Source organism: Carcharhinus amblyrhynchos, unplaced genomic scaffold (assembly GCF_965287045.1).
Source record: "Carcharhinus amblyrhynchos unplaced genomic scaffold, sCarAmb.v2.hapA scaffold_803, whole genome shotgun sequence".
NCBI lineage: Eukaryota > Metazoa > Chordata > Chondrichthyes > Carcharhiniformes > Carcharhinidae > Carcharhinus > Carcharhinus amblyrhynchos.
Window position 1 is genome coordinate 30,001 of NW_027650543.1, and position 12,500 is coordinate 42,500.

General features: G+C 53.0%; 1 protein-coding gene across 4 annotated transcripts in view; it reads left to right on the forward strand.

The window, feature by feature from the left end:
- LOC145340145 (membrane-spanning 4-domains subfamily A member 15-like) overlaps positions 1-12,500 on the forward strand; it is a 24,790-nt gene that overhangs the window by 10,879 nt on the left and 1,411 nt on the right. For 2 of the 4 annotated variants that reach the window (XM_080184575.1, XM_080184576.1), the window contains 2 exons: positions 7,133-7,270; positions 9,115-9,237. In XM_080184575.1, the coding sequence (XP_080040701.1) occupies positions 7,133-7,270; positions 9,115-9,237 (261 nt within the window). Of the gene's footprint in view, positions 1-7,132; positions 7,284-9,114; positions 9,238-12,500 lie in introns of all 4 variants that reach the window. The other 2 variants (XM_080184578.1, XM_080184577.1) reach the window with 2 other exon arrangements.

The following is a 12,500-nucleotide window of genomic DNA, read 5'->3' on the forward strand; positions in this document are numbered from 1 at the left end:
CCCGGGTCCCCAGGACATGAGCTGAGTTTCTGGATTAATAATCTAGCGATAACACCACTGGGCCATCGCCTCCCCTGATATTTCAACTCTGGGAAAATGATTCTGTCAACCATTTCCACTCCCCTCGGAATTTTATAGATTTCTATTAATTTTGGTCGGACAAACTTGACTGGGGGTTACAGGGTCAACCGCAGGATTCTGAGGAATGTGGAGGAACAGAGAGATCTTGGGGTTCATATCCACAGATCTCTGAAGGTTGCCACTCAAGTGGGTAGAGCCATGAAGAAGGCCGACAGTGTGTTAGCGTTTATTAACGGAGGGTTGAGTTTAAGAGCCGTGGGGTTAGCTGTACTGGACCACATTTGGAATAGTGTGTGCAGTTCTGGTCATCTCACTATAAGAAGGATGTGGGAGCATTGGAGAGAGTGCAGAGGAGATTTACCAGGATGTTGCCTGGTTTGGAGGGTAGGTCTTATGAGGAAAGGTTGAGGGAGTTGGGTTCTTTTCTCTTTAGAGTGGAGGATGAGAGGTGACTTAATACAGGCTTATAAGATGATGAGGGGGACAGATAGAGTGGATGTGCAGAGATTATTTCCTCAGGTGGATGTAGCTGTTACTAGGGGGCATAACTATAAGGGTGATGGTGGGAGATATAGGAGGGATGTCCGAGGTGGATTCTTCACTCAGAGAGTGATGGGGGTGTGGAATGCACTGCCTGCTGTGATAGTGGAGTCGGACACTATAGGAACTTTCGAGTGGTTATTGGATAGGCACACGGAGCACACCAGAATGATAGGGAGTGGGATAGCCTGATCTTGGGATTGGGCATCGCACAGCACAACATCGAGGGTCGAAGGGCCTGGATTTTTCTATGTTCTGTCAGGTCTCCCCTCAGCCTCCGCTACTCCAGAGAAACAATCCCAGTTTATCCAGCCTCTCCTTACAGCTCAGACCCTCCAATCCAGACAGCATCCTGGTAAACCCCTCCTGTACCCTCTCCAAAGCCTCCACATCCTTCCTGTAATGTGGCGACCCCAGAATTGAACCCAATACTCTGAGTGCGGCCGAACTAAAGCTTTATAACAGCGCAACACGCAATCCCCAACCTTGTACCCAATGCCCTAACCATTAAAGGCAAGCGTGCCATCATGTTGAGTGTTTCAATGAGATTGCTGCTCACTTTTCTAAGCTCAGAATACACACCCAATTTCCGTACCCGCTCACTCACTGCAGTGGGGCCCCTCGCTACCACCTCCAGTGCAGGGATAACCTTCCTGCAAAAACCATGCACAGTATTCCAGGTCTAGTCAAACTAAGGTCCTGTACAATCAGAGCAAGGGCGCCACAGTGGTTAGCACGTTTGTCTCACCGCGTCAGGGACCCAGCTTCCAATCCAGCCTCGTCTGACTGTGTGGAGATTGCACATTCTCCCCGTGTCTGCGTGGGTTTCCTCTGGGGGATCCAGTTTCCTCCCAGTGTCCAAAGATGTGTAGGTTAGGTGGATTGGCCGTGCTAAATTATCCCTTAGTGTCCAAAGATGTGTAGGTTAGGTGGATTGGCCATGCTAAATTATCCCTTAGTGTCCAAAGATGTGCAGGTTAGGTGGATTGGCCATGCTAAATTGCCCCTTAGTGTCCAAAGATGTGTAGGTTAGATGGATTGGCAATGCTAAATTGCCCCTTGGTGTTCAAAGATGTGCAGGTTAGATGGATTGGCCTTGTTATATTGCCCCTTAGTGTCCAAAGATGTGTAGGTTAGGGGGGATTGGCCATGCTAAATTGCCCCTTAGAGTCCAAAGATGTGTAGGTTAGGGTGGATTGGCCATGCTAAATTGTCCCTTAGTGTCCAAAGATGTGCAGGTTAGGGGGATTGGCCATGCTAAATTGCCCCTTAATGTCCAAAGATGTGCAGGTTAGGGGGATTGGCCTTGTTAAATTGCCCCTTAGAGTCCAAAGATGTGTAGGTTAGGGGGATTGGCCTTGTTAAATTGCCCCTTAGAGTCCAAAGATGTGTAGGTTAGGGGGATTGGCCATGCTAAATTGCCCCCTAGTGTCCAAAGATGTGTAGGTTAGGTGGATTGGCCATGCTAACTTGCCCCTTAGTGTCCAAAGATGTTCAGGTTAGGGTGGATTGGCCATGCTAAATTGTCCCTTAGTGTCCAAAGATGAGCAGGTTAGGGTGGATTGGCCATGCTAAATTGTCCCTTAGTGTCCAAAGATGTGTAGGTTAGGGTGGATTGGCCATGCTAAATTGTCCCTTAGTGTCCAAAGATGTGTCGGTTAGGGTGGATTGGCCATGCTAAATTGCCCCTTAGTGTCCAAAGATGTGTAGGTTAGATGGATTGGCAATGCTAAATTGCCCCTTGGTGTTCAAAGATGTGCAGGTTAGATGGATTGGCTTTGTTATATTGCCCCTGAGAGTCCAAAGATGTGTAGGTTAGGGTGGATTGGCCATGCTAAATTGTCCCTTAGTGTCTAAAGATGTGCAGGTTAGGGGGATTGGCCATGCTAAATTGCCGCTTAGTGTCCAAAGATGTGCAGGTTAGGGGGATTGGCCTTGTTAAATTGCCCCTTAGAGTCCAAAGATGTGTAGGTTAGGAGGATTGGCCTTGTTAAATTGCTCCTTAGAGTCCAAAGATGTGTAGGTTAGGGGGATTGGCCATGCTAAATTGCCCCCTAGTGTCCAAAGATGTGTAGGTTAGGTGGATTGGCCATGCTAACTTGCCCCTTAGTGTCCAAAGATGTTCAGGTTAGGGTGGATTGGCCATGCTAAATTGTCCCTTAGTGTCCAAAGATGTGTAGGTTAGGGTGGATTGGCCATGCTAAATTGTCCCTTAGTGTCCAAAGATGTGTAGGTTAGGGGGATTGGCCATGCTAAATTATCCCTTAGAGTCCAAAGATGTGTAGGTTAGGGGGATTGGCCATGCTAAATTGTCCCTTAGTGTCCAAAGATGTGTAGGTTAGGGTGGATTGGCCATGCTAAATTGTCCCTTAGTGTCCAAAGATGTGTAGGTTAGGGGGATTGGCCATGCTAAATTGTCCCTTAGTGTCCAAAGATGTGTAGGTTAGGGTGGATTGGCCATGCTAAATTGTCCCTTAGTGTCCAAAGATGTGTAGGTTAGGGTGGATTGGCCATGCTAAATTGTCCCTTAGTGTCCAAAGATGTGTAGGTTAGGGGGATTGGCCATGCTAAATTGTCCCTTAGAGTCCAAAGATGTGCAGGTTAGGGGGGATTGGCCATGCTAAATTATCCCTTAGAGTCCAAAGATGTGTAGGTTAGGGGGATTGGCCATGCTAAATTGTCCCTTAGAGTCCAAAGATGTGCAGGTTAGGGGGGATTGGCCATGCTAAATTATCCCTTAGAGTCCAAAGATGTGTAGGTTAGGGGGATTGGCCATGCTAAATTGTCCCTTAGTGTCCAAAGATGTACAGGTTAGGGGGATTGGCCATGCTAAATTGTCCCTTAGTGTCCAAAGATGTGTAGGTTAGATGGATTGGCCATGCTAAACTGTCCCTTAGTGTCCAAAGATGTGTAGGTTAGGGGGATTGGCCATGCTAAATTGTCCCTTAGTGTCCAAAGATGTGTAGGTTAGGGGGATTGGCCATGCTAAATTGTCCCTTAGTGTCCAAAGATGTGCAGGTTAGGGGGATTGGCCATGCTAAATTGTCCCTTAGTGTCCAAAGATGTGTAGGTTAGGGTGGATTGGCCATGCTAAATTGTCCCTTAGTGTCCAAAGATGTGTAGGTTAGGGTGGATTGGCCATGCTAAATTGCCTCTCAGTGTCCAAAGATGTGTAGGTTAAGGTGGATTGGCCATGCTAAATTGCCCCTTAGTGTCCAAAGATGTGCAGGTTAGGGGGATTGGCCATGCTAAATTGTCCCTTAGTGTCCAAAGATGTGTAGGTTAGGGTGGATTGGCCATGCTAAATTGCCCCTTAGTGTCCAAAGATGTGTAGGTTAGATGGATTGGCAATGCTAAATTGCCCCTTGGTGTTCAAAGATGTGCAGGTTAGATGGATTGGCCTTGTTATATTGCCCCTTAGAGTCCAAAGATGTGTAGGTTAGGGTGGATTGGCCATGCTAAATTGCCCCCTAGTGTCCAAAGATGTGTAGGTTAGGGTGGATTGGCCATGCTAACTTGCCCCTTAGTGTCCAAAGATGTTCAGGTTAGGGTGGATTGGCCATGCTAACTTGCCCCTTAGTGTCCAAAGATGTGTAGGTTAGGTGGATTGGCCATGCTAAATTGTCCCTTAGTGTCCAAAGGTGTGTAGGTTAGGGTGGATTGGCCATGCTAAATTATCCCTTAGAGTCCAAAGATGTGTAGGTTAGGTGGATTTACCATGCTAAATTGTCCCTTAGTGTCCAAAGATGAGCAGGTTAGGTGGATTGGCCATGCTAAATTGTCCCTTAGTGTCCAAAGATGTGTCGGTTAGGTGGATTGCCCATGCTAAATTGTCCCTTAGTGTCCAAAGATGTGCGGGTTAGGGGGGATTGGCCATGCTAAATTATCCCTTAGAGTCCAAAGATGTGTAGGTTAGGGGGATTGGCCATGCTAAATTGTCCCTTAGTGTCCAAAGATGTGTAGGTTAGGGGGGATTGGCCATGCTAAATTATCCCTTAGAGTCCAAAGATGTGTAGGTTAGGGTGGATTGGCCATGCTAAATTGCCCCTTAGTGTCCAAAGATGTGTAGGTTAGGTGGATTGGCCATGCTAAATTGCCCCTTAGTGTCCAAAGATGTGTAGGTTAGGTGGATTGGCCATGCTAAATTGCCCCTTAGTGTCCAAAGATGTGTAGGTTAGGGGGATTGGCCATGCTAAATTGCCCCTTAGTGTCCAAAGATGTGTAGGTTAGGGTGGATTGGCCATGCTAAATTGCCCCTTAGTGTCCAAAGATGTGTAGGTTAGGTGGATTGGCCATGCTAAATTGCCCCTTAGTGTCCAAAGATGTGCAGGTTAGGGGGATTGGCCATGCTAAATTGCCCCTTAGTGTCCAAAGATGTGTAGGTTAGGGGGATTGGCCATGCTAAATTATCCCTTAGTGTCCAAAGATGTGTAGGTTAGGGTGGATTGGCCGTGCTAAATTGTCCCTTAGTGTCCAAAGATGTGTAGGTTAGGGGGATTGGCCATGCTAAATTGTCCCTTAGCGTCCAAAGATGTGTCGGTTAGGTGGATTGCCCATGCTGAATTGTCCCTTAGTGTCCAAAGATGTGTAGGTTAGGGGGATTGGCCATGCTAAATTGTCCCTTAGCGTCCAAAGATGTGTCGGTTAGGTGGATTGCCCATGCTGAATTGTCCCTTAGTGTCCAAAGATGTGCGGGTTAGGGGGATTGGCCATGCTAAATTATCCCTTAGAGTCCAAAGATGTGTAGGTTAGGGGGATTGGCCATGCTAAATTGTCCCTTAGTGTCCAAAGATGTGTAGGTTAGGGGGGATTGGCCATGCTAAATTGCCCCTTAGTGTCCAAAGATGTGTAGGTTAGGGGGATTGGCCATGCTAAATTGTCCCTTAGAGTCTAAAGATGTGTAGGTTAGGGGGATTGGCCATGCTAAATTGCCCCTTAGTGTCCAAAGATGTGTAGGTTAGGGGGATTGGCCATGCTAAATTGCCCCTTAGTGTCCAAAGATGTGTAGGTTAGGGTGGATTGGCCATGCTAAATTGCCTCTTAGTGTCCAAAGATGTGTAGGTTAGGGTGGATTGGCCATGCTAAATTGTCCCTTAGTGTCCAAAGATGTGTAGGTTAGGGGTATTGGCCATGCTAAATTGTCCCTTAGTGTCCAAAGATGTGTAGGTTAGGGTGGATTGGCCATGCTAAATTGTCCCTTAGTGTCCAAAGATGTGTAGGTTAGGGGGATTGGCCATGCTAAATTGCCTCTTAGTGTCCAAAGATGTGTAGGTTAGGGTGGATTGGCCATGCTAAATTGCCTCTTAGTGTCCAAAGATGTGTAGGTTAGGGGGATTGGCCATGCTAAATTGTCCCTTAGTGTCCAAAGATGTGTAGGTTAGGGGGGATTGGCCATGATAAATTGTCCCTTAGTGTCCAAAGATGTGTAGGTTAGGGTGGATTGGCCATGCTAAATTGCCCCTTAGTGTCCAAAGATGTGTAGGTTAGGGTGGATTGGCCATGCTAAATTGCCCCTTAGTGTCCAAAGATGTGTAGGTTAGGGTGGATTGGCCATGCTAAATTGCCCCTTAGTGTCCAAAGATGTGCAGGTTAGGGTGGATTCGCCATGCTAAATTGTCCCTTAGTGTCCAAAGATGTGCAGGTTAGGGGGGATTGGCCATGATAAATTGTCCCTTAGTGTCCAAAGATGTGTAGGTTAGGGTGGATTGGCCATGCTAAATTGCCCCTTAGTGTCCAAAGATGTGTAGGTTAGGGTGGATTGGCCATGCTAAATTGCCCCTTAGTGTCCAAAGATGTGTAGGTTAGGGTGGATTGGCCATGCTAAATTGCCCCTTAGTGTCCAAAGATGTGTAGGTTAGGGTGGATTGGCCATGCTAAATTGCCCCTTAGTGTCCAAAGATGTGCAGGTTAGGGTGGATTGGCCATGCTAAATTGCCCCTTAGTGTCCAAAGATGTGTAGGTTAGGGTGGATTGGCCATGCTAAATTGCCCCTTAGTGTCCAAAGATGTGTAGGTTAGGGTGGATTGGCCATGCTAAATTGTCCCTTAGTGTCCAAAGATGTGTAGCTTAGGGTGGATTGGCCATGCTAAATTGTCCCTTAGTGTCCAAAGATGTGTAGGTTAGCGTGGATTGGCCATGCTAAATTGTCCCTTGGTGTCCAAAGATGTGCAGGTTAGGGTGGATTGGCCATGCTAAATTGTCCCTTAGTGTCCAAAGATGTGCAGGTTAGGGTGGATTGGCCATGATAAATTGCCCGTTAGTCTCAGGGGGATTAATGGGGTGAATTTATGGGAATAGGATCTGAGTGGGAGTGTGATTGTATGGGCTGAATGGCCTGCTGTTGTGCTGTAGAAATGTATGATGCACCGTCCCCCACCCCCGGGTAAACCTCCGTCCTCCTCTCCCCTGTTCGCCCACTCGCCGATCCTTCCCCGCTCCCTCTCGGTGCTGTCTCGCCGCCTGTCTGCCTACAGTCGCCGTCTGGGTTTTAACCAGCTCCTTGTCCCCGCAGCTGTGGGCCTGCCTGGCCACGAACGTGATCAGCTCCATTCTGGCGATGTGCGGGGCCATCCTCTACCTGGTCGACATGGCAAGTGTACAGCACTGCGTCCACAACTTCTTGGAGTGCCACAGGAACGCACAGTTCTACGTAAGCCGGAGAGGTTTGTGGGGTGGGGGGGGGAGTCGGGTTGGACAGGAGGGGGGACGGGGGCGGATTGGGAGAGTCGGGGGGTGACTCACAATACCAGGTTTATTTGGTAGTAAATGCCACTAGCTTTCGGAAACAGTGTTCCTTGGTCAGATGAGCGGGATTTCTGTTCACAAACAGGGCATATAAAAACACAAACTCAATTTACAAAAGAATGGTTGGAGTGCGAGTCTTTCCAGGTAATTACAGGGAAGGTACAGACAATGTGAGTGGAGAGAGGGTTCGGCACAGGTTACAGAGATGTGTATTATCTCCAGACAGGACAGTTAGTGAGGTTTTCACAAGCCACAGGGGTTACAGATAGTGCGACATGAACCCAAGATCCCTGTTGAGGCCGTCCTCATGTGTGTGGAACTTGGCTATCAGTCTCTGTTCAGCGACTCTGCGCTGTCATGAAGGCCGTCTTGGAGACTGCGAACCCCACGACTGGGGTAGAGAAGGCTAGAGAAGGGGCTGAATGGCCTCCTCCTGTTCCTGTGTAACAGGCTGGAGAAGGGGCTGAATGGCCTCCTCCTGTTCCTGTGTAACAGGCTGGAGAAGGGGCTGAATGGCCTCCTCCTGTCCCTGTGTAACAGGCTGGAGAAGGGGCTGAATGGCCTCCTCCTGTTCCTGTGTAACAGGCTGAGAAGGGGCTGAATGGCCTCCTCCTGTTCCTGTGTAACAGGCTGGAGAAGGGGCTGAATGGGGCCTCCTCCTGTTCCTGTGTAACAGGCTGGAGAAGGGGCTGAATGGCCTCCTCCTGTTCCTGTGTAACAGGCTGGAGAAGGGGCTGAATGGCCTCCTCCTGTTCCTGTGTAACAGGCTGGAGAAGGGGCTGAATGGCCCCCTCCTGTTCCTGTGTAACAGGCTGGAGAAGGGGCTGAATGGCCTCCTCCTGTTCCTGTGTAACAGGCTGGAGAAGGGGCTGAATGGCCTCCTCCTGTTCCTGTGTAACAGGCTGGAGAAGGGGCTGAATGGCCTCCTCCTGTTCCTGTGTAACAGGCTGGAGAAGGGGCTGAATGGCCTGTCCCTGTGTAACAGGCTGGAGAAGGCGCTGAATGGCCTGTCCCTGTGTAACAGGCTGGAGAAGGGGCTGAATGGCCTGTCCCTGTGTAACAGGCTGGAGAAGGCGCTGAATGGCCTGTCCCTGTGTAACAGGCTGGAGAAGGGGCTGAATGGCCTCCTCCTGTTCCTGTGTAACAGGCTGGAGAAGGGGCTGAATGGCCTCCTCCTGTTCCTGTGTAACAGGCTGGAGAAGGGGCTGAATGGCCTCCTCCTGTCCCTGTGTAACAGGCTGGAGAAGGGGCTGAATGGCCTCCTCCTGTTCCTGTGTAACAGGCTGGAGAAGGGGCTGAATGGCCTCCTCCTGTCCCTGTGTAACAGGCTGGAGAAGGGGCTGAATGGCCTCCTCCTGTCCCTGTGTAACAGGCTGGAGAAGGGGCTGAATGGCCTCCTCCTGTTCCTGTGTAACAGGCTGGAGAAGGGGCTGAATGGCCTCCTCCTGTTCCTGTGTAACAGGCTGGAGAAGGGGCTGAATGGCCTCCTCCTGTTCCTGTGTAACAGGCTGGAGAAGGGGCTGAATGGCCTCCTCCTGTTCCTGTGTAACAGGCTGGAGAAGGGGCTGAATGGCCTCCTCCTGTTCCTGTGTAACAGGCTGGAGAAGGGGCTGAATGGCCTCCTCCTGTCCCTGTGTAACAGGCTGGAGAAGGGGCTGAATGGCCTCCTCCTGTCCCTGTGTAACAGGCTGGAGAAGGGGCTGAATGGCCTGTTCCCGTGTGAATGATAATATTTGCTCCTATCTGCAGGTCCTGACCTTTTACACCCTGATCGTTCTGCTGCTTTTCACCCTGCTGGAGTTTACCCTCAGTCTCGTTCTGTCAGTGTTCGTTTGTAAATCTGTGCCGTGCTGTCACCCCTACACGAGCATGGTGAGATTCCACCCACACCCCCCACATCATCACCCCTCCTCATCAACACCCCCCCTCATCAACACCCCCCCTCATCAACACCCCCCCCTCATCAACACCCCCTTATCAACACCCCCCCTCATCAACACCCCTCATCAACACCCCCTCATCAACACCCCCCCTCATCAACACCCCCTTATCAACACCCCCCCTCATCAACACCCCTCATCAACACCCCCTCATCAACACCCCCCCTCATCAACACCCCCTCATCAACACCCCCCCTCATCAACACCCCCTTATCAACACCCCCCCTCATCAACACCCCCTTATCAACACCCCCCCTCATCAACACCCCCTTATCAACACCCCCCCTCATCAACACCCCCTCATCAACACCCCCCCTCATCAACACCCCCTCATCAACACCCCCCCTCATCAACACCCCCTCATCAACACCCCCCCTCATCAACACCCCCTCATCAACACCCCTCATCACCCCCTCATCAACACCCCTCATCAACACCCCTCATCAACACCCCCCCTCATCAACACCCCCTCATCAACACCCCCTCATCAACACCCCCTCATCAACACCCCTCATCACCCCCTCATCAACACCCCTCATCAACACCCCTCATCAACACCCCCTCATCAACACCCCCTCATCAACACCCCCTCATCAACACCCCCTCATCAACACCCCCTCATCAACACCCCTCATCAACACCCCTCATCACCCCCTCATCAATACCCCACATCAACACCCCCTCATCAACACCCCCACATCACCCCCCCCTCATCACCCCCTCATCACCCCCCCTCATCAACACCCCCTCATCACCCCCCCTCATCAACACCCCCTCATCACCCGCCCTCATCAACACCCCCTCATCACCCCCCCTCATCAACACCCCCTCATCACCCCCCCTCATCAACACCCCTCATCACCCCCTCATCAATACCCCACATCAACACCCCCTCATCAACACCCCCACATCACCCCCCCCTCATCACCCCCTCATCACCCCCCCTCATCAACACCCCCTCATCACCCCCCCTCATCAACACCCCCTCATCACCCCCTCATCACCCCCCCCCCTCATCACCCCCTCATCACCCCCCCTCATCAACACCCCCTCATCACCCCCCCTCATCAACACCCCCTCATCACCCCCTCATCACCCCCCCCCTCATCACCCCCTCATCACCCCCCCTCATCAACACCCCCTCATCACCCCCACATCACCCCCCCCTCATCAACACCCCCTCATCACCCCCCCCACATCTCCCCCCCCACATCACCCCCCCCCATCAACACCCCCTCATCGCCCCCTCATCACCCCCCCCACATCACCCCCCCCACATCACCCCCCCCCATCAACACCCCCACATCACCCCCTCATCACCCCCCCCACATCACCCCCCCACATCAACACCCCCTCATCGCCCCCACATCACCCCCTCATCACCCCCCCCACATCACCCCCCCCACATCACCCCCCCTCATCACCCCCCCCTCATCACCCCCACATCACCCCCCCCTCATCAACACCCCCTCATCACCCCCCCTCATCACCCCCCTCATCAACACCCCACATCAACACCCCACATCACCCCCTCACCAACACCCCACATCACCCCCCCCACATCACCCCCCCACATCACCCCCCCTCATCACCCCCCCCTCATCACCCCCACATCGCCCCCACATCACCCCCCCTCATCACCCCCCCTCATCACCCCCACATCACCCCCTCATCACCCCCCCTCATCACCCCCACATCACCCCCTCATCACCCCCCTCATCAACACCCCCTCATCACCCCCTCATCAACACCCCCACATCGCCCCCTCATCACCCCCCCTCATCACCCCCACATCGCCCCCTCATCACCCCCCCTCATCACCCCCTCATCACCCCCCCTCATCACCCCCACATCACCCCCTCATCACCCCCCCTCATCAACACCCCCTCATCACCCCCTCATCAACACCCCCACATCACCCCCTCATCACCCCCCCCTCATCACCCCCTCATCAACACCCCCGCATCACCCCCTCACCAACACCCCACATCACCCCCACATCACCCCCTCATCAACCCCCCACATCACCCCCCCCATCAACACCCCACATCACCCCCCCTCATCAACCCCCCACATCAACACCCCCACATCACCCCCTCATCAACACCCCACATCACCCCCCCCATCAACACCCCCACATCACCCCCTCACCAACACCCCACATCACCCCCCCATCAACACCCCCACATCACACCCCCCTCATCAACACCCCACATCACCCCCCCCATCAACACCCCCACATCACCCCCCCATCAACACCCCCACATCACACCCCCCCATCAACACCCCCACATCACACCCCCCCATCAACACCCCCACATCACCCCCCACATCACCCCCCCCATCAACACCCCCACATCACCCCCTCATCAACACCCCCACATCACACCCCCCTCATCAACACCCCACATCACCCCCCCCATCAACACCCCCACATCACCCCCCCCATCAACACCCCCACATCACACCCCCCCATCAACACCCCCACATCACACCCCCCCAATCACTCACAACCCCCACATCACACCCCCCCATCAACACCCCCACATCACACCCCCCCATCAACACCCCCACATCACCCCCCCCATCAACACCCCCACATCACACCCCCCCCATCAACACCCACATCACACCCCCCCATCAACACCCCACACCCCCCATCAACACCCCACATCACACCCCCCATCAACACCCCCACATCACCCCCCCCATCAACACCCCCACATCACCCCCCCCATCAACACCCCCACATCACCCCCCCCATCAACACCCCCACATCACACCCCCCTCATCAACACCCCACATCACCCCCCCCATCAACACCCCCACATCACCCCCCCCATCAACACCCCCACATCACACCCCCCCATCAACACCCCCACATCACACCCCCCCATCAACACCCCCACATCACACCCCCCCATCAACACCCCCACATCACACCCCCCCATCAACACCCCCACATCACCCCCCCCATCAACACCCCCACATCACACCCCCCCCATCAACACCCCACATCACACCCCCCCATCAACACCCCACATCACCCCCCCCATCAACACCCCACATCACACCCCCCATCAACACCCCCACATCACCCCCCCCATCAACACCCCCACATCACCCCCCCCATCAACACCCCCACATCACCCCCCCCATCAACACCCCCACATCACACCCCCCCATCAACCCCCC